Source organism: Mus musculus, chromosome 2, assembly GCF_000001635.26.
Source record: "Mus musculus strain C57BL/6J chromosome 2, GRCm38.p6 C57BL/6J".
Lineage (NCBI taxonomy): Eukaryota > Metazoa > Chordata > Mammalia > Rodentia > Muridae > Mus > Mus musculus.
This window is the reverse complement of record NC_000068.7, coordinates 165,649,885-165,670,412: the sequence shown is the minus strand read 5'-3', so window position 1 is coordinate 165,670,412 and position 20,528 is coordinate 165,649,885. Positions and strand designations below refer to the sequence as shown.

Below are 20,528 nucleotides of genomic sequence, written 5' to 3'. Positions count from 1 at the left end.
TGTGGTTAGAGGTAGAATTATGTTTGCGTGGCTATCTTCTTTTGGGTTTGTTGAAAGATTACTTTCTTGCTTTTTCTAGGGTGTAGTTTCCCTCCTTGTGTTGGTGTTTTCCATCTATTATCCTTTGTAGGGCTGGATTTGTGGAATGGTATTATGTATGTTTGGATTTGTTATGGAATATCTTGGTTTCTCCATCTATGGTAATTGAGAGTTTTGCTGGGTATAGAAGACTGGGCTGGCATTTGTGTTCTCTTAGGATCTCTATGACATCTGCCCAGGATATTCTAGTTTTCATAGTCTCTGGTGAGAAGTCTGGTGTAATTCTGATAGGTCTGCCTTTATATGTTACTTGACCTTTTCCCCTTACTGCTTTTAATATTCTTTCTTTGTTTAGTGCATTTGGTGTTTTGATTATTATGTGATGGGAGGAATTTCCGTTCTGGGCCAGTCTATTTGGAGTTCTATAGGCTTTTTGTGTATTCATGGGCATCTCTTTCTTTAGGTTAGGGGAGTTTTCTTCTATAATTTTGTTGAAGATATTAACTGGCCCTTTAAATTGAGAATTTTCTCTCTCTTCTATACCTAGTATCCTTAGGTTTCATCTTCTCATTGTGTCCTGGATTTTCTGGATGTTTTGGGTTAGGAGATTTTTGGTTTTTTGCATTTTCTTTAACTGTTGTAGCAATGTTTTCTATGGGATCTTCTGCACATGAGATTCTCTCTTCTATCTCTTGTATTCTGTTGGTGATGCCCGAATCTATGACTCCTGATCTCTTTCCTAGGTTTTCTAACTCCAGGGTTGTCTCCCTTTGTGATTTCTTTATTCCTTCTATTTCCATTTTTAGATCTTGTATGGTTTTGTTCATCTCCTTTGCCTGTATAATTCTTTAAGGGATTTTTGTGTTTCCTCTTTGAGGGCTTCTAGCTGTTTACCTGTGTTCTCTTGTATTTCTTTAAGGGAGTTATTTATGTCCTTCTTAAAGTCCTCTATCATCATCATGAGAAGTGATTTTAGATCCGAATCTTGCTTTTCTGGTGTGATAGTGTATCCAGGACTTGCTATGGTGAGATAATTGGGTTCTGATGATGCCAAGTAACCTTGGCTTCTGTTGCTTATGTTCTTATGCTTGCCTCCTGCCATCTGATTATCTCTAGTGCTACCTGCCCTCACTATATCTGGCTGGAGCCTGTCCTTTCTATGATCCTGGTTGTTTCAGAACTCCTCAGAGTTCAACTGTCTCTGTGATCCTGTGATCCTGAGATCCTGGGTGTGTCAGAGCTCCTGGGAGTCAAGCTGCCTCTGGGACCCTGAGATCCTGTGATCCTATGATCCGGGCATGTTAGAGTGCTTGGGAGTGGATCTTCCTCTGGGTGTTGTGGAACTGGCTGCGGAGTTCTCGTCCAAGGACTGCTCAGGGCCTATATTGTATTGTATAATATAATATAATATAATATAATATAATATTAATATGAAGTCTTTGGGACAAGGGATTAAAAGGTTATGGCTTAGAAGTGATAGGATTTTGGGTCAAATGGTAAGGGTGTAAAAGGTCCTCATGGGCTTTAACTTCTACCTTGACAGAACCTGGAGTCAACTGCGTGAAAAGCCTCAGGTGACACCAAGGAATCACCCATATGGTCCTGTGGGAATGTCTATGGGAGACTGATTATTAATTGATGGGCCCAGCCCACTGTGGGTGTCACCATCCATAGGCTGGTGGTCATGGGTTATATAAGCAAGCTATTCAATATGAGCTTTGATACATACAAGGACTATGATAAGGTCAAGAGAGCTCAGAGGGTTGGTGGTGTTGTGGGGAGGTTGGTTAGTTTATAATTAAAAGCATAGGCTTGTAAGAAAACTAAAGTGCGTGAAGCACATACATGTAAAGTGTATGTCCATGTGACAAATAAATATCAAGGCAAGAAACCTGCCGAGCATGAGTCTACGAGTCAGCCAGAGAGCAACTCTCTTCTCTGTGGTTTCTGCTTCCAACTTCTCCTGCTTTGAATTATTGCCCTGATGGTTCTCAGTGGCGGACTGTGACCTAGAAGTAGAAGCCAAAGAAACTCTTTCCTCCCCTAAGTCCTTTGGTCAGAGTGTTTTATCACGGCAACAGAGATGAGACTGGAAGAGAATCCAAGAGGAAGCTGCAATGACTTGAACCTTAGGGAGGCAACAAACTGGGCAGGGGAAGGAATGAAAACAACTTTGCTAACGGTTCAAAGCTAACACTGACCTGAAATTAGCTCATCTTTCAACACCACTGTCTGCATCTATGTTTCAAAGTGCACAACCACTAGCCCATCTACCCAACCACTTACCCATATATCTACCCAACCTCTCACCCACTCATCCATCTACCCACTTATCTATCTATCTATCTATCTATCTATCTATCTATCTATCCATCCATCTTCCATCCATCCATCCATCCATCCATCCATCTTCTATCCATCCATCCATTTCTCTATTCACCCATGATCTCAAACACCCCATTTCTCTATTCACCCATGATCTCAAACACCCATCTACCTGTTCATCTACTCATCCATCCACCTACTTATCCATCCAGCTATGCTCTCAGCACCTCACTTTGAGGTAGGGGCCCTACCACTGAGTCACACCGTCAGCCCCCAGGTCAAAATGACCACCAAATGTTTTCTGTGGTAGTGACAGAGAATGAGGGGTGGAAGAAGCCAGATTCATAGGACTGGGCTGCAAATGCATTTCCAAGTGACTGTGTTATTTGGCAATGTCAGCATTTCTTGGAACTGAAGATGAGGAAGGGTCTACTCCAGAGCCAGATCTCAGGAACACCAAAAGATGAAGGGGAGGAGCAGGGACTCATCTATGGGATGGTGGTCAGGTGGGAAGGTAGGCCTCCTATGGCTGAAGGATTCAGCACCTCAAGGGAAAGCAGTTTTTGGCACAGAGTCTCCCCAGTTTTTACAAAGTCATCATCTTTGCACAACATACCAGGAAAACCAAACAAAGACATGACCCAGGGCCAGACTCCCACCCTGACTCTAATCCCTGTGGCTATTTGCTCAGAGGGTGACAATGGCCTACGTTAATCATTTACCATGCTGGGGTGAGCCAGGACCAGACTTGCCACACACCATAACCTCATTTAATCCCCTGCATGGCACTCTACAGAGTGGGTCATTATCATGGCCCATTTGTCAGAGGAAGAAACTGAGACAAAGATTGCCTGGCTGGCTGTGGCTGGGCTGGGAGTGAGACCCGGATGCCCCACTCCCACAGCTCAGACCCTTTTCAGGCTCACTCAGTCCATGCTGACTCTGAGACACAGTAGGAAACTGGCCTGGGCCAGTGAAGATCTTTGAGCATGGCTGGTAATTCCTTTTAAATTCTCAAAGAGGATTGTTTGCACAGATGCTTGTGATGCCAGGAGAACTGCTCGCTGCCCTCTGCCACCCAGGCCTGGTCTCAGAGCCCACACCTTTGTGGTAAGATTTTTGAACAGGGTTGTCTAGTTTCATGAAGCAGGAAGGGGCAATGTCATGGTCTCGATGACAAAATAATTACTCAGAGAAGCCTGGCTTTACTCTCAAAAAGTTTCATGTGCACACAACGTGGCCGCACAGGGCAAATACATCGCCATTGCCAGCACCGCTGTAGAGACTGCAGAACCAGAAAAGGAAGTTGAGCCTGCATTGGAGCTGTTAGAACCCACTGACCAGAAGTTTGTGGCTATCAGTGATTTATATGAGCCCATTGATGATGGTTCAGAGTCAAGTGTTCTGTTCCTGCTCCTGTGATGCTACCACACACTTTGAGACAACCTGCAATGACATCAAAGATATCTAGACATGCACGGCTGGTTCTGCCTTTGATTTTGAGAACATGAAGCGCAAACAGAATGATGTCTTTGGAGAAGCTGATCAGTGATTGCTGACTCCCCTCCTCCAGCCCCTGTTCCCCTCTCCCCAACTTGTATGTTCCTTCTCTAGGGCAGGGGAGATGGTATGGCTGGGTATCCTTGTTTCCAGCATCTTCTGCTTCCCCTACCACATTCCAATCACCCACCTTACTGATTTTATTCACTGACCACATCCTTAACCTTTGTGATGGTTTGGGAGATGGGAGTTGGATAGTATCCTCTGTCTTGGTCTGTCTTTGTTCTACGGAAAGAGGACTTTGTGTGTGTGTGTGTGTGTGTGTGTGTGTGTGTGTGTGTACATGTGTGTGTATGCATGTGTGCATTCATGCACCCCCAATTTTGCTGTTTGGGAAGGAGTGGAGGAAAAGCTGACCCCCACCCCCACTGCTCTTAGTCCCAAAATGCAGTGGCCTTTGGAGATGTCCCATCTCCTCCCCCAACTCTTAGGTGTTGGAGAGAAGGGACCCTCCCAGCACAAAATTGCATTCCTCCTCCTCCTCCTTATAATTTATTCTAATCTATTAACTTTGGAGTAATTGTCTGAGCCCTCAGCCTTTCTGTGCAGCCTAGGGCTGTAGAGTGAGCTGCCCTGGCCTCTCCCAGTGCTGGCAAAGCCTGGGATTGGAGAAGATTTAGGTGTGACCCCCTCTGGAGGTTGATCTGTTTTGAATTTTTTTTGTGTTGTGTTCACTGAGAAAAAGTAATGTGAGCAAAGCAGAAGGAGGTAGGAAAGTGGATCCAAGCCCCAGTGTACCCCGCCCCATGCCTTGTCCTTTAGTGGTGGGAAGCCCTTACCTTGCAAAAGTGAATGTGTCCCCTGCCCCAAGCTCTAGTATATTTCACAGAAAACAAAAACCTCCCAATAAAACTATTGAAACTTAAAAAAAAAAGTTGTTTTGCACTGGACACATGACCTGCTGGTTCCTTGGGACAGTCCTGTAGCTTTCCTCTTTCACGATCTGGCATCACACAGAGACCATAAATGAGAAAGGGCAAGCCCAGGCACCTGAGGATACCACAGGCAGCAAATCTCTCGGCATTCTGCCTGGGAAAGGGTTAAGCCTAATGCCTCAGCATGATAGCTTAATGCCTTCTGCTCACCTCAGAGCTCTACCAGGAAGGCTGACAATCCCAGCAGAGCAAACAAAAGGTCAGATTGTTCTGGAGAAAACCAGTCCGGCAGCATCATTTGCCAATAATTTTCTCAACATCTTAAACTTTCTTCTGCTTCCTTGACTTCAACCCAACCTGAAAACAGCCGGGAGACAAGTTCTTCTTTGGGGATCCTGTGAACAAGACTGCTGCGGGGAGAGGGGGTGGCAGGAGGGAGGCAAGGGACATAGCTGGCGACCTAGCAGACAATGCCTTAGGCGGCCAGAAATGCACCCAATGCTAAGGTCCAGAGACCAAGACCAGAGACCAAGAAGGGCAGCTCAAGTGATGACCATGTCTAGCTGTCCCTTGAGGGATTGGCAGGACCGTGGTCCATGTGCACACTGGTTTCTGTTCTAGAACCATCAATGTGAGTGGAAGTTTCTGGAATGTACCATGGGTCCCTCAGTCTATGAATGAACGAGGCCTTCTTAACCCATCCAGCCAAACTTTTGCAGAGGCCTACCTTCCCTGTCACTCAGCGTCCCCACGGCAGCACCGTGCTCGCTCCAGTCACTGCTTGTTGCGAGGCTGGGTGAGGTCACCACTTCTAACATTGCCTTGTACCTGAGAGGAGACAAAGGGAAATGTAATGTATTCATTATTATGCATGCTTGCTAATGAGTCAGATCTCTTCCCCTAAGTATGTAAATATTAAAAGCTGATTACCTATTCCCAACCTTCTAATAGATTCCAAATTATACAAATTCACAAACTTTTTGTCAAAATGGAAATGAAGTTCTTGCCCCTAGAGAGAGAGCACACACCCACTCCTTTAAAATGACTTCCGTGACCCGAATTTTCCTCTCAGAGCTATTGTGCTTTGGTCTCTGGTCTGGATTGCCCTTGAACTGGGGAGGCTTCCCAGGAGAAGAAGGGGTGGCAGGGGAGGAGAGGATTGGCATTCTAGAGGGGCTGGTGGAGGGTATTTGGAGTTGGCTGTGTTTGTGGCAGAAACCATAACCAGAGTGGGTGTTGTTCTCACAGGTGATAAGGGGCACAGATGACAGCCATACTGTTTCGCAAGTGCCTTTAGGAAGGGGCCTGGTGCCACAGATGTGTAATCTTAGCTGCTTGGGATGCTGAGGTAGAAGAATCTCACGTTCAAGGCCAGCCTGGGAAACTTTGTGAGACCGCCGAAAAATGCTAAGTACCGAGAGGGCTAGCGAGGCGTAGGGCAGACTCTTGCCTTACCCATGTGAGACATTGGGTTCCATCCCAGGGACCCGAGTGCCTCTTGGTGATATGCCATCTTAGCCCAGCACAGCCACCCCTTCCAAGAAAGAAAACCCTGGGGCTAGAACTGCTCCAGATATTGACCAGTCATGGGGGTGGGCATGGAAGTGGGGGCTCACACAAGGTACCACATGGGTTTTCTTAACTTTTCATCGAAACGTCCCACACTGCACTGTACCTATAGTTGCTCCTAAGCGTTCACCTGCCACAGCTGGGAAATGTGGCTGCCCGCTCACTCTCACTCACAGCATGTGGGATAACCACACTCAGCGGCCTAGACTTAGCTCACAATACTCACAGCTGACTGCCACTGTCAGTCAGTGAGAGGGTAGCTTACTGAGCACTTCATTAGCTGAGGTCATCCTGGATATGGCCAGGACACACAGCAGCCATGGACTAGGTCTATCCCAGGAACATCATGGGTCCAGCGTTCCCTAGCTGTGATGCTGCTGACTTGAATAAGTGTCAACATTGAGAACCATCAAAATGCCTCCCTGATAAGACCATGGTTCAGGTTAGGAGGCAAGGTGTGGAAGGGACAAGCTTGGGGCAGCTGCCCAAGCACCTATGTGTACTGAAAGACTGGGCCTGTCCAGACAGCACACTCAGATAACACTATGCAGGCAGCCATAACAAGAACTGAGTGGGAGCCCACGCAGCATGGCGATGGATGGCCACGGTCCAGCAAAGAGGCAGAAGGGCACCCATGTGAGGATGCCAAGTCTATGAAGCGCCAGGATTGTTACGAGTCAGGATTGTTCACTACTAAGGACAGCAGTGTGAGCCGGAGGGAAGGCTCGGGGGTTGGGAGTGCATACTGTTCTTGTTAAGGATCCAGGTTTGGTTCCCAGAACCTATATCAGGAGACTCGGCCAACAGTCAGTTCCAGGAATCTGACTCTCTTTGGCCTCTTTGGACATATGTCCATACTGTAAATAATATGTAATAATATGTCCATACAAATGCAAATAATTTCTTTAAGACTAAAAAAAAGAGGACAGCATGAATAGTAGGAATGATAAAATTCTCTCTCAGGAGGGAAGGGCTGGGGCTGTAAGCACTGGACCTTGGGAGTTCAGTAGATCAGCCTTACTTCAGTTGAGGATTTCTCCCCAAACAACGACCCCCACCCCCCAACCCAGGCTAGCTCCAACCCATCTCCTACTCCAACCTGTGAGTTAAGAATAACTTTCAAAGTTTTCATGTTTCTTTCTTTGTAGTGTTAGAGATTGGGCCCAAGGCTTTGACTGTACCAAGCAAATACTCTACTGCCGAACCTTGGCCCCAGGCCAGGTTTTCATGTTTTTAAAGAGTTAAGAGGAAAAAAAAATCAAAAGAAGGACAGCATCCCTCAACATGTGAATATGATATAAAACTGAAATGTGAGTGTCCGTGGGTAAAATTCCAACAGGCTGGGACCCACTGTCACACGCATGGTTACGGTTACATTATAACCTCTGGGCAGAGACCGTCTAAGAGAGGCTGTGTCTGCCCCCACAAAGCTGAAGATATTTAATGTCTGGAAGAAAAAAAAGAGTTTACCAACAGTGATTTAGTCTGAAAGGCTGTGGATATACCATTGTTCTACAGTTTACTATATACTTTTGTAGGCTCGAGGGAGCAGGCTTTGAAAGTGTGTGTGTGTGTGTGTGTGTGTGTGTGTGTGTGTGTGTGTGTGAGAGAGAGAGAGAGAGAGAGAGAGAGAGAGAGAGAGAGAGACAGAGACAGAGACAGAGACAGAGACAGAGACACAGAGAGAGAGGGATACTCATCCAAACGGGTACATATAGGGAACATAGATGGAGCTTGGGATGTCTTCCCTCAGCCCCGTCTCTACATTAATTTTCCCAGACAGTGTCTTTCATTGAGCCTCCAGCTGGCTGTCTTGGCTGTGCTCCATAAGCCCTCAGATCATCTGGTCTCTTCCCCAAGGCACTGGGGTTACAGCTGTGTGCCATGATGCCCAGCTTTTGATATGGGTGCTGGGGATTCGAACCCAGGTCCTTATGCCTGTACAGCAGGCACTTTACCCACTGAACCATGCCCCTGGCCTGAAAGCACTTTATCTAAAGTTTTGAAACTGGTGAGAGATTCCCACACAAATCAACGAAGAGACAAGTATTGTCCTAATGTTCCACATACACAAGTGTCCTGAGAGTCCATCTCCTTGTTCCCAAATTGGCACAGGGAGGGGGTTCGGGTAGCTCCTTCCTTTAGTCCTGTAGGGTGGACTGTGCCCTCTGCAGCAGCAGACTTTGAGTCTGTCACCTGATTGTAGGTGGCAGAAATTTACATTGAACCCCGACTTCCTTCTTGAGAGTGTCAGGGAATAACTTTATTTTTAAAAGATGATGTAAAAACCTTGGTCTCCAAATGTCTCCTTGCTATCTCTGAGCATGGTTATCAGAGGCCAGGGCTGCTGTGAAACTGCCAAACCCAGTCTTAAAGCTGCATGAATGACCCTGGTACTTAGAACTCATAGGAGTAGCTGGAAAAGCTTAATACAAGACAACACCGTGTGACAACCCAAGTTCATGCTTTCTCTTGGAAATGAAGGACTAGCTCCACGATTTTGTTTGGTAACTGTCAGCTGGGGCCAAAGAGACAAGTAAGTGCAAGCTGGTTAAGGCCCAGGGTTGGTGTCTGCTGCAGGCTCTACCCTGCTTGATTCTTGTTCACTCTGCCCCACCCTCCTTTCCCCTATTTACCCCCCCCCCCCTTTTTAAGGTCCCAAATAGACGTTTGCACTGAAAAGCCCAGGTATATATATTTTCATGAGACAGCAGAGTGTCCCTTGCAGTCTGTCACATGACTTAGGGATTTTATACGGTTCTGCTGGCGCTCCTCAGAGCTTGCTCATTTTACATTGAGTGGCCCTTTGCAGGTTTTACGCTCTGACGAGTGTGTGCTGTGGGACAGAAAGAGAGTGATAAGTGCTTTGATGAATTTTATGTGGACCTCCACCTAAGCTGTCTGTGGCTTGGAAATCAATTTCAGGTTTTCCCTTAGGACCCAACACAGAACCCTGTCACTTTGTTACCCCATTAACACCTGCAGAGAAGAAGGAAGAGTGAGGGACAGGAAAGCTGGGAAGGTGGCTTAGTACTTGTGATCCCAGTGTTGGGAAGACAGAAACAGGGTCCCTGGCCAAACAAGCTTAGCCCAATTGCTTAGCCCCAGGCCTCAGTGAGAGAGATTGTCTCAAAATTCAAGGCTGGTATCTAAGGAAAGATACTCCAGGTTGCCCTTTGATTCCCACACACTTGTGTGCATGTACACACACACACACACACACACACACACACACACAGAGAGAGAGAGAGAGAGAGAGAGAGAGAGAGAGAGAGAGAGAGAGAGAGAGAGAGTTCAAGGCCATCTTTGGCTACACAGTAAGTTCAAGGCCAGCCTGGCTACTCAAAAGCCTGTGTCAATTTAAAACATAAATGGAAGAAAACTATACTTAGTAACCAACTTCTTTCCATTGGATCAGACTTTTCCCTCTTTCCTTCATTTCCTACCGGACCTTAGGTAAGCTTTTTATCTTCAGTCTGCTAGAAAACTAGCTTGTAGCTATGCAAAGCCTTGCCCTGGTAGGGACATTCAAGTGGCTACCATCCCTTACCCATCCCAAACAATGCTGCAATGAACATCTGACTATCCATTTAAGCAACATATCTATCTATCTATCTATCTACCTACCTATCTATCTATCTATCTATCTATCTATCTATCTATCTATCTATCTATCTATCTATCTATCTATCTACCAGTCTATCTGTACCAATCTACCAATCTACCTGCCTATAATTTGCATATGTCCTTTGTATAGTGGTGGTGGGGCATCAGAAAGGACTCTTGAATGACATTCAAGATTCTTTTTTTGTTTGTTTGAGCAGGGTTTTACTGACCTGGAACTTTGGCAACGAGCTTAGGCTGGGTGGTCAGTCAGCAAGTTCCACCTTTCTGGTGCTGGGATCACAACTGTGCAATGCCAAGGTGGGTTCTGGGGATTGAACTCAGGTCCTCATGTTTCTGAGGAAAGAGCTTTACTGACTGAGCCATCTCTCAGCCCTGTATCCATGTATCCTTATTATGCATATATATGCAATATATATATCTGAGACAGAGAGCGAGAGAGAGAGAGAGAGAGAGAGAGAGAGAGAGAGAGAGAGAGAGAGAGAGAGAGTTTTTCATGTGAACTGAACTGGGTTAAATGTTAACAGCCTGTTTCTTATAATTGCTGTGCCATTAAAGACCCCCCACCAGCCATGCACACACACACACACACACGCAGGCTTCCAGTTTCACAACTTCCTGTTAACACTTGTGTTGTGGTTTCGATATAAAGCATTCCCCCAGAAAGGCTGGTGTGTGGAAGGCTTGGTCACCAGCTGGGGGATCCAGTCACTGAGATGAGGCATCTGGTCCCCAGACTCTTCCTGTCACTCTGCGTCTGACCTTCATAAGTGAGCAGCTTTCCTCTGGGATGCACTCCCTGCCATGGTGGGCCTCACTGCACCCTCACCGCCATGGAGTCAGGCGGCTGTGGCCTGATACCTCTGAGATGAAGCCGTGCTTGTGAGCATCAAGGGCAGTCTGGTTAACACACACAGACCTGCCCACCCTCTAACCCACGTGCTGAAGGGCAGGGGCAGTATTCACAGCCATTTCCATCCCCATCTCCCGTGCTGGGATGTTTAATCCACATCTGGGTTCTGGGGAGAGGCGCGTATTCAGTTCCTTTATTCTCTCCCTTCTTCATTACTATGACTTCGCTTGAGTGTTGTTTAGGGGTTTCTCCTTGTTAATGTGTCTGTGCACCTTATATTAGTCTATTATTCTGTTCAGATGTTGTAAATTTCTCTTATTTCCCTCAACCCCTTTCTTTGGAACAGGGTCTCATATAACCCAGGCGGACCTGGAAACCAATTCATAGTTGAAGCTGACCCCTGATCCTCCTGCCTCAGCCTCCTGAGGGCTGGGATCACAGGAACATGCTGTCACATATTACTCAAAATAACATTATTTTTTCCAGTGATGGGCTTGAACCCGGGGCCTTGTGGATACTAGGCACATCATGGGCTGCAGTTCTACTCCTGCACGTTTGGAATGTCTTTCCTGAGTCTTCTATTATTTCCTTTATTTCTGGAATTAAAAAGGTATTATTTTAAATTGTATTCTATGTGTATGGGTATCTCACCTGCATGTATGTCTATGTATGCCTGGTGCCTACAGAGGTTAGAAGAGGGTGTTGGATCCCCTGGAACTGGAGTTAACAGATAGCTGTAAGCCAACATGTGGGTGCTAAGAATCAAACCTGGCCCTCTGGAAGAGCACCCAGTATTTTTAATCACTGAGTCATCTCTCCAGCCCTCTGGCATTAAAAAAAAAAAAAAAGAAAGAAAAGAAAAAGAATGAAATTTCTTACACATTTAACCAATTACTTTTTAGGTAGGTCTAAAAAAATCATTTCTCTATTCCTATTTAAAATTTATCTCTGTGTTAAGCTATTTCTAATTTCACCTATTCTAATAAGTCTTTAATTATCTAAAAATTTTTCTCTTTTTTTTATTCCACGTTGTATTTTTGTCTAATGTTGGAAAAAAATAAAATTGGTAATTTTTTTTCTAGTTTACATTAAGGCGGTCAACTGAGTGTTGATGGTGCTATAGTTTACATTTCTCAGTCACAAACACTAGGAAGAATGTTTTAAGGCATTCAAAGACAAGGAAGTCCAGGCTAGAGGGCCCAGGATCTCAGAGAGCGAGAGATGGCTGCAGTCAAGTCGAACGTCTAGGTTCTTTTCTTTCAAGACATTTACCAAGTCCTGAGCAAGAGCAATATGACACCTTAGTGTTCTCCAGTCCCACTGGGCTGTTGAGACAAATGTCACCAGGCCAGCTCAGGCACAAGGGGAAGCAATCTGAGAACTCAGAGTGTAGCTTGAGATTGCAGATGGCGTTGCTTTCGGGGAATTGCTGGAAGACTGGGAAAGGGACAGCAGAGAATCCAGACAGAAAGGTGTTCCTTAGCCAGAAGCCAAGGACGGAGTGGCCCCCTCTACCAATACCCTAGACTTGTGGAGATGAGAAGGGAGCTTAGTAGATAGACAAGAGTGTTTGCCATATAAGCCACGAGGACCGAAGTTCAAATCTTCATCCCCCACGTGAAACCCTGGATGAGGCTGTATGTGTACCTGGAATCCCAGCACTATGGGGGAGCAGATGCAGGAGGATTGCCAGGGCTTGCCAGCTGCCAGCCTAGCTCCAGGGTTAGTGAAGGACCTTGTTACACGGGAGACAGTGGAGAGTGACAGAGCAGGACACCCACAGTCCTTCTGTAAGCTCAACATATACCACATACAGACACATGTGCCCACACATACACCACTCCGGCCGTACACAAAACAAATCTAAGATTTAACTGAGACCCAGTACACAGGATAAGGGCAGACAAAGAGATGCTGCACCGTGTCACATTTTAATTTCACATTGGATCAAGGATTGCTTCTGCCATCAGAGCCTGCCAAAAGAAAAGCCACATTTCCCCTAAGGAAGATGTAATCGCTCAGAGATCCCACATTTTTTTCAAACACACACACACACACACACACACACACACACACACACACCAAAACAAAGCCTACCAAGATCCAAGATGCAAAATTATGTATGTATGTATGTTTATGCATGCCTGTATGTATGTATGTATGTAAACACATACACACACACATGTTGGGGTGCACTGTGTGAAGGTTGTCACTGTATTCAACTGTTGGTTGCTATACCGGCAGAAAGCTGCCTACTGACCCCATTATTTGGTATTGTTTTTCTTATGGCTCATCACCTGCCTCAGTATTTAGTTAACATATGCCTTCCTCACTTGCTGATTGGCTTAATAAAGATCTGATGGACAATAGCTAGGCAGGAAGGACGGGTGGGACTTCCGGGCTGAAAGAGGGTCCTGGGGAGAACAGCCAGGCAGGGAGATTTGCCAGCCTGACATGGAGGTGCTCAGACAGACCGTACCGGGACTGAGAGAGAGATGAAGGCAGGTTGTGAGCTAGGGTAATAAGATTAAGTTAGACACGCTTGCTGGAAGGTAGCCTAAGCTAAAGCCTAAGCAATAATAAAAATTAGAAAGTGTCTGTGTCATTATTTACACTGCTGGTGTGTCCAGGAAGTCCTATTATGTGTGTATGCATATATACATATATAAATGTACATATGCATATAGCTCATTCACAGTTGAAAATCAACTAAGAATTGTGCTTATTTGCCATCTGCAGACTTACATTACAAAAGACTGTTCTGGAAGCATGAAAATTCAGCAAGGATGCCCAGCAACATAAAAAGACAAACACAGGCAGTCTGTTTTGTCTAGGAAAGGCATATGTGAGAAGTTATCACCGTCACGAACCATCAGGGGCACACATTATGATTTTTACTGTAGTCACTTAAAGAATAAAGCGGAATGCAAACATTTGCTGTCAGTTTGTTTCTTTCCTAAAGTATAAATATAAGCAGAATAAAGCCTCCAGTTACAAAAGGGTTGGGGTGGCAAGGCGCCTCAGTGGGTAAAGGCGCTTGCTGCCTGACGTTGCATGTAAAAAGGGGGTGGAGAGAACCCCACAAAGATGCTCTGTGTCTTCCACACGTATACTTTGACATACGAGTTCAATTAAAACAACAATAACAATAAAGATTATCGAATCAGATTCTTGAAACCGACATGCTTCTTACGAGACCACTTTTAAAGAGGAATCAAGATAATTTGGGAGCATTAGAATAGCAGATCCCGAGCAAAAAATAATTGGGAAAACCCACATGATATAAACACCAGGGAAACTGGAGAAATTCCAGACAGACTTTAAGATAAAAACCACAGCGATGGACTTAGGGGAACACATACTTTGCAAAAGAATCCCGCCATCAAGGTGTAATAATTTAATATGTGCCTGGGAACTGACTCACAAAAGGAATAAAGACAGCCATCTGAGTCCAGGTCTCTACTAAACACTTCAAGACCTAAAATTCAAGCACACAATAAAAAGTCATAAAATCATAGGCTGCAGAGAGGGCGCAGTGGGGAGAGTACCTGCCACAGAAACCTGAGGACCTGAGCTCAGATTCCCAGAGCCCGTGGAAAGCTGGATGCCTCTCTTACCCCAGGGCTCCTATGTCACACTAGGGGACAGAGACAGGAGTCAGCTTCTGAGACAGCTCGCCTGGAGTGTGCATGGGGGAATAATAGAAGGTGGGTTTCAAACAAGGTGGAAGGTGAGGACTAACTCTTAGGGCTGTCCTCTGACCTCCACCCAAGCTCCCTGACACAACACACACACACACACACACACACACACACACACACACACACACACATTTTAAAAGAGAGAGAGAACGAGAAGAGCACATTTAAAAAGGAATAAGTACAATTGACCGATCCTGCCAGGCGATTCAATGCCCCAAACTCCAACCCACCACAGCGATTCAAACACGCATGGTTTGGAGACAGCCAAGCCTCTGCAGAAAGGAGGTTAGCCTTCGAGAGGAGACCTCGATTCCACTGATTGACAACTGACCTTTCCTGCTGCTTGTTCTAGCTCCGGGCTCCTGTGCAGAAGGGGTTGACCTTCACCATGAGCTCTGAGAATTTGCAAAGTCAGAAAAAACCTAACATTCGAGTCACAGCTCTTTCATGGAGAGCGCCATTACATTCCAGGCAATTGCCTGGATCTGTTTCCTCCAGTGTTCCCAGTGAGCCCGTGGAATGAGAGAGAGTCCCGGATCCGTGTCTCCCAATAGGTGACTATACCCAGGTTCAGGTCTGAGCCAAGCCCTGGCACTGGCAGCTTGTGAGTCATTCCTACTAGGTAAGCGTTTCCTGTTCTGATGGTGAGTTTTGTGGTTTGTGAGCTGTGGTTTTGTTAGTGACTTCCTGGGGCAGAGGAGAGGGGAGGCAGACCTAGTCAGTGTCTTGAGGTGTATGAAGGGCTTAACTTGGTTATGTTCCCATTTTAGTGAAAGTAGGAATAAATAAATCTCCCACTTAAAAAGTGTTCACTTTGGGACCAAGGATTCTTGGCTAGTGTCATCTTGTGTCATCCTATGAAGCAGATAGAGATGAGACTTAAGAGGCCACTTAGTTCAGCAGCTAGGATTCACCCTCAGCCTGGTTCCAGGCTGTGTGCTAGGAGCCATAGCGTACAAGGAGGCTGGGTCGAGCTGTGGGGCTGGGAGGATGACTCAATGGGTAAGAGAGCTTGCAGCCCAAGCATGAAAACCCGAGTTCAGACCCCAGCACCCACGCAACAAGCCAGATGTGGCCCTGTGAGCTGGCAGCCCCAGTGCTGGGGAAGGCAGAGGAAGATGGACTGCTGGAATTTGCTTTCAGTCTAGTTCCAGGCTCAAAGAGAGACCCTGATTCAAGGGGGAAAGGTAGAGAGAGAGGGAGTGTAATAGATAGGACATTAACATGCTTCTCTGACCTCTGTGTGTACGTGTCACAGGTGTGCACACCTGCACATATAACACACACACGCTGACATACTGGCATACACACATGCACACATACACGCATAGTGCATGTGCGCAGACACACATACACTCAAAAGCAGAATAGGTCCCACCTTAAAATAAAAGTCTCTTCGCTAACCCACCAAGTCCCAGGTTTGTCATCTGCTACCGTCTACAGATACAGGATCCTCAGCTGACCCCCTCTTATCAGCTAAATGATCTGAGGCAATCAAACAAAACCTCTTGAGCTTAGAGGACTAATAGAATCTTCCAGACTGTCAGGCTATGCGGCAGATTAAATCAGAGAAAGCAAAAGCCAGAGAGTGAGCTGTCCACGGGGTGGTTCAGGACACAGCCTGTGCTCCACGGTCAAGGACTTAAACACACCACGGGGTTCACTGAGGGGGGGGGGGCAGTGGGGCTCGGAACAGTTATTGTTAGAAACCACTGCTTCTTCTGCAGTTCTGAGGGGGTAGAGCTGAGACCTGTATTGGGGTGTGTGTCTGTGAGGGGAGTTTGTCTTCCCTTCCAGACTGTTCCCTCAAAGGCCTGCAACAGGGGGCTGCTTCTCTCTTTGGAAGGGGTGGGAGTGTCTCATAACCTGAACATAGGCAGGCTGGAAAGAAAGAGGACCTACAGAATTAATTTGCAAAACTCCACTCTGCTGCTGCCACCTTTAAAACCTACTCTGGATTCAACAGGAAAAGAGGTTTGCAAAGGCCCCGCCCCTTGGCCTCCTGGGGGAGGGGCCCGCTGCTGTCTGCCTTGCTCCATTTATTACCCTTGTCACCACCCCAGTCCCCAGGGGCTGAGGCTCTTTGGGGTAGCCAGGGCTGCCCAGGAGCAGAGCTGACAGCTGGAAGCTGGGGCGGGGAGGGGGAGGGCAGGGTGACTTCAAAGGCTGGCAAGGATCAAAAGCAGATGGAGGGTCCCAGGCGGTGGGTCCACTCACCTTTCCTAGCACAGGGTTACCTTGACTGAGCACAGGGGGCCCTCCCTGGTAGAAGGAGAGAGGACAGATGGGCCTGGCAGGCTTTGGAGAGAGCCAACATGCATTCATGGAGGGCTTGAAACCGAAGCCTGTTGACAGCACTCAAGGGCTTCTGGGTGGACAGCTGCGGCCCAAACCCAGCCTCTCTGGCTGCCTTACCCCCATTTGATTTCAATTCCAAAAGTGTCTGCTGATCTCTAACAGCCTGGACGCCATCTTCCTGAGATGGGGACAGGTGCTCACATAGAAAGCCCCTTCTCCAGGTTCCCGAAGCTCTCAGATCTGATCCATCACCTGGTCCTGCCAAGCTCACTTTTATGGCTGCCACCGCTACCACCTTCTCTGGCCCAGAATGCTGCCGTGGCCTCCACGCCCATCTCCCTGGGGCTACTCTGGCTTCCCTCCAGTGTGTTCTCTGCGGCATGGACTGACAGCTCAGATCTGAGCCCCCCTTCCTATCCTTGCATGACCTCAGGTTGTTTCCTGTTATTGCCTTGGAGTGAACGTTTGACCCAGTCTTCTTCTGACATCCCTTTGTCAGGCTTTCTCAAGCTCCCTCTTCTAAGAAGCCCTTTGCACACGCTGTTCCCTCTGTCTGGAATACCATTCCCTGTAGCTCCCGTCTTTGAACTCTCCTGTGTTTGCCCAGTCCTGAGTGGGTCTCCATCCTTATCTTTTAAACTCCGCTCTATGCAAGTTTTGTTTGTGTGCGTTGAGTATGTAATCTCCGTGTGTCTCCCGCCCCCACCCTCCCACTTTAATCTAATGGCCAGGATTTTGTCTATATGAAAGGTCCCTCTGCTAGTCCCCAAATCTACTACGGGGATTTTCGTAGTGGTTTTCATAAATACTTGTGGCACGATAAATGAGTGAACCCTGTGCATGAAGGCACGCATCCAGCCAGTGTTTATTGTATGCTTGTTAAATGTGCCAAACTACACTGTGCATAGCTTTTATCACCTCTCCAGGCACTGCCTTGATTAACGTCACCTGCACAGCCCCTCTGGGCATCAAGTCTGAGAGGCCTGACCCCTCTATCTGTAGACATGTGCTGAAGTGCTGCTGCTGTCCCACACCGTGTAGGAGGCAGCAGTCCACATGACTTGAGATGCCACCTCCTGGCTGTCACGCCTGGGTTGGCTCTGAGCAAGAGAAAGAGGATGGAGCGGGCATGCTCAGAGCTGCAACGGGGAGAGGGAGCCAGAGACTGCTCCAGGCACAGGCGATATGGTGGCAGAGCTCACCTACAAGTCCCCACACCCACAGTGACAATCTAGAGTGAGATCCTGTAGTGGGTGACTCCACACAGAGCCCCACACCTCTACCCCATTAGTTAGGAATTGGTTCCCCCACCCCACCCCACCCCATCCCTTCCCACCCCATGCCTGCCCCATCTCATGTAGCCCAGGCTGACCTCACGTTCACCTCCTTGTGCTGGATAATATGTATGCACCGCCATGCCTGACTAACTCTGTGCTGGGAATGGAACACAGAGCTTCACCCATGCTAGGCAAGGATTCTACCAACAGAGCCACATTCCCAGGCCTTGCCTCCTTTTTCGTTACCCCAATAGTGTCTCAGAATGGGTTAAAACGGTTTCGTTTTTCCCATGGGATCCAGGTCCCACAGTTGAAGTGATAAACCCCAGCTGGCCTTTCCTCTTTCACAAACACAAAACACTCACATAACCCACAGAGATGCTGGTTTTGTTTTGTTTTTAATATGTTGCATGAATTTTGCTAATTCAGTTATTTTGGCTTTTTGAGACATGATCTTGACTTATATCCCAGGCTAACCCCACTCTGGTGGTCCTCCTGCCTTAAACTTCTGAGTGCTGAGATTACAAATCCGCACACGATAGAAATACACTTCCTGGATTTTCCTGTACGTTTTCCCGGGGACTCTTTCTCCATCTTGTCCATGAAATACCTTGGTGTTCTAGGTCATGACACGAAGACCTAATAATTGGTTCTTTCTATTGCCCCGCAGTGTCCCAGCTGTGCCTACCCACAGCTAGCGATAGGCTAGGCCCATGCTCCCCAGGTGGTTGGTTAAAATGGATTCCTTATGCCTGGAGGACTTCTTGATGCACACACGCGTGCTTCTCCATGAGTGATTCCCCCCCAAAAATTCCTGGGGTCCCCCACAATGCTATTGAGAAAGAGTCTTATTCACAACACACTACTCGTCCATGATCTGGTTAGAAAAAAACCCACCAAACTCTCAGGAAAACACAAGCAATTAATTTATTGGCGTGTTTGTCGTACTCGCTTCAGACCTTGGTCTTCAGCATGTCAGGCAAGCATGATTGATGAGCCTGTCCCTAAAGGGTGACGGAAAGTGCTTCTGTAGCTGTCTGCACGCCATCTTTCAGGGAAGCACATTCAGTCTCGGGAGCCTCACACAGCCAAGGACGCCCAGTCTGGGTTCCAAGGCTCAGCAGGGCTGTGCTTGTTCTGTGGAGCCCGAAGAGCTTTCATCTAAGGTGGGGAGCAGGGTGTGAGTGGTCAGCTCCAGGCTTATCTCTGCTCCCCTCATGCCGTTAGTTAGAGTCACCGTCTCTATCACTGGGCTCCTTAATCACGTCCTTAGTCTAAAGCAAACAGGCCTGTGTTGTGATTTGGGGTCTTGAAATGTCTGTATGCTTGCTTAGAGCGTGGATGCCTCTTATGGGCATTCATGGTAAAGTTTCTTTTGCTTGTCTTTTTTTTTTTTTTTTTTTAAATCCTCTTCCTGTTTTTGAAAGTGTGGCTTTGGGATGGAGGCTGAGAACTTTTCAAACAGATGAGGAGCTGCAGGGTCCCAACAGTGCATTCATCTGTGGGAGCCAGGGGTTGACGCTGGGTGTCCTCGACTGCTCTCTGCCTTATAAACATGTTCAACGTGTTTTGGGATGTGCATCTCTTATGAGCTTTCTGGCTCATTCCCTCTCAGCTGAAGTGTTTTTAAAAGATCACACCCATCGTCTCTGGCCTTCATTACAAATATGGACAATTTTTATGATCACACCCAAATCTGCAATTGTATCTCGTAGCTTTAAAAGTTACATTTTCATTGATTTGTTTTGTGTGTCTATATGAGTGAGCTGGGTACTAGTCCGCCACAGTTAGCGCGTGGAGGTCAGAGGACAACGTGTGCGATTTAGCTCCCTCTCTTCTACCACGTAATCCCTGAGGATTGAGCTCAAATGGTCAGGCTTGGAGGCAAATGCCTTTACCTGCTAAGCAACCTTCCTAACGCTGTGACCCTTGAATAACAGCTCTTCATGTTCTGGTGACCTCTCCAACCAGAAAATTATTTTCATTGTTACCTCATAACTGTAATTTTGCTACTGTTATGAATCATAATGCAAATATCTGGTTTGTGACCCAACGTGAAAAGTCATTTGACCCCGCCCCAAAGGGGTCACGACCCACAGGTTGAGAACCACCACTGTAAGCCAGTCCCACCAACCCTGTCATACTGCCTTGAACACGGTCCAAGTTTAATCTTCTCTAAGTGTTGACTCAGGAGAGGCATAGCCTGTCTATACAACGCACAAGCAGTGCTTCGTTAATGGTGGATGCCCTAACACTCACACGGTGGGACTGGCCACCTCTCCTTTCCTTGTGCAGACATCTGACACATGGAAGCCACCAAGCCACTTGTGGTATAGAACAGTCTCATGTGCAGGGGTTGTCTGCTTCTAGCCTTTAAAAAAGTATTATTATTACTTATCAGTAGTTT

General features: G+C 47.0%; 1 protein-coding gene across 4 annotated transcripts in view; it reads right to left on the bottom strand.

The window, feature by feature from the left end:
- Eya2 (EYA transcriptional coactivator and phosphatase 2) overlaps nt 1–20,528 on the bottom strand; it is a 176,700-nt gene that overhangs the window by 101,315 nt on the left and 54,857 nt on the right. For 2 of the 4 annotated variants that reach the window (NM_001271963.1, NM_001271962.1), the window contains exon 2: nt 5,527–5,627. In NM_001271963.1, the coding sequence (NP_001258892.1) occupies nt 5,527–5,617 (91 nt within the window). In that variant the 5' untranslated portion in view covers nt 5,618–5,627. Of the gene's footprint in view, nt 1–5,009; nt 5,108–5,526; nt 5,628–14,877; nt 15,116–20,528 lie in introns of those variants that run through there. The other 2 variants (NM_010165.3, XM_006498739.3) reach the window with 2 other exon arrangements.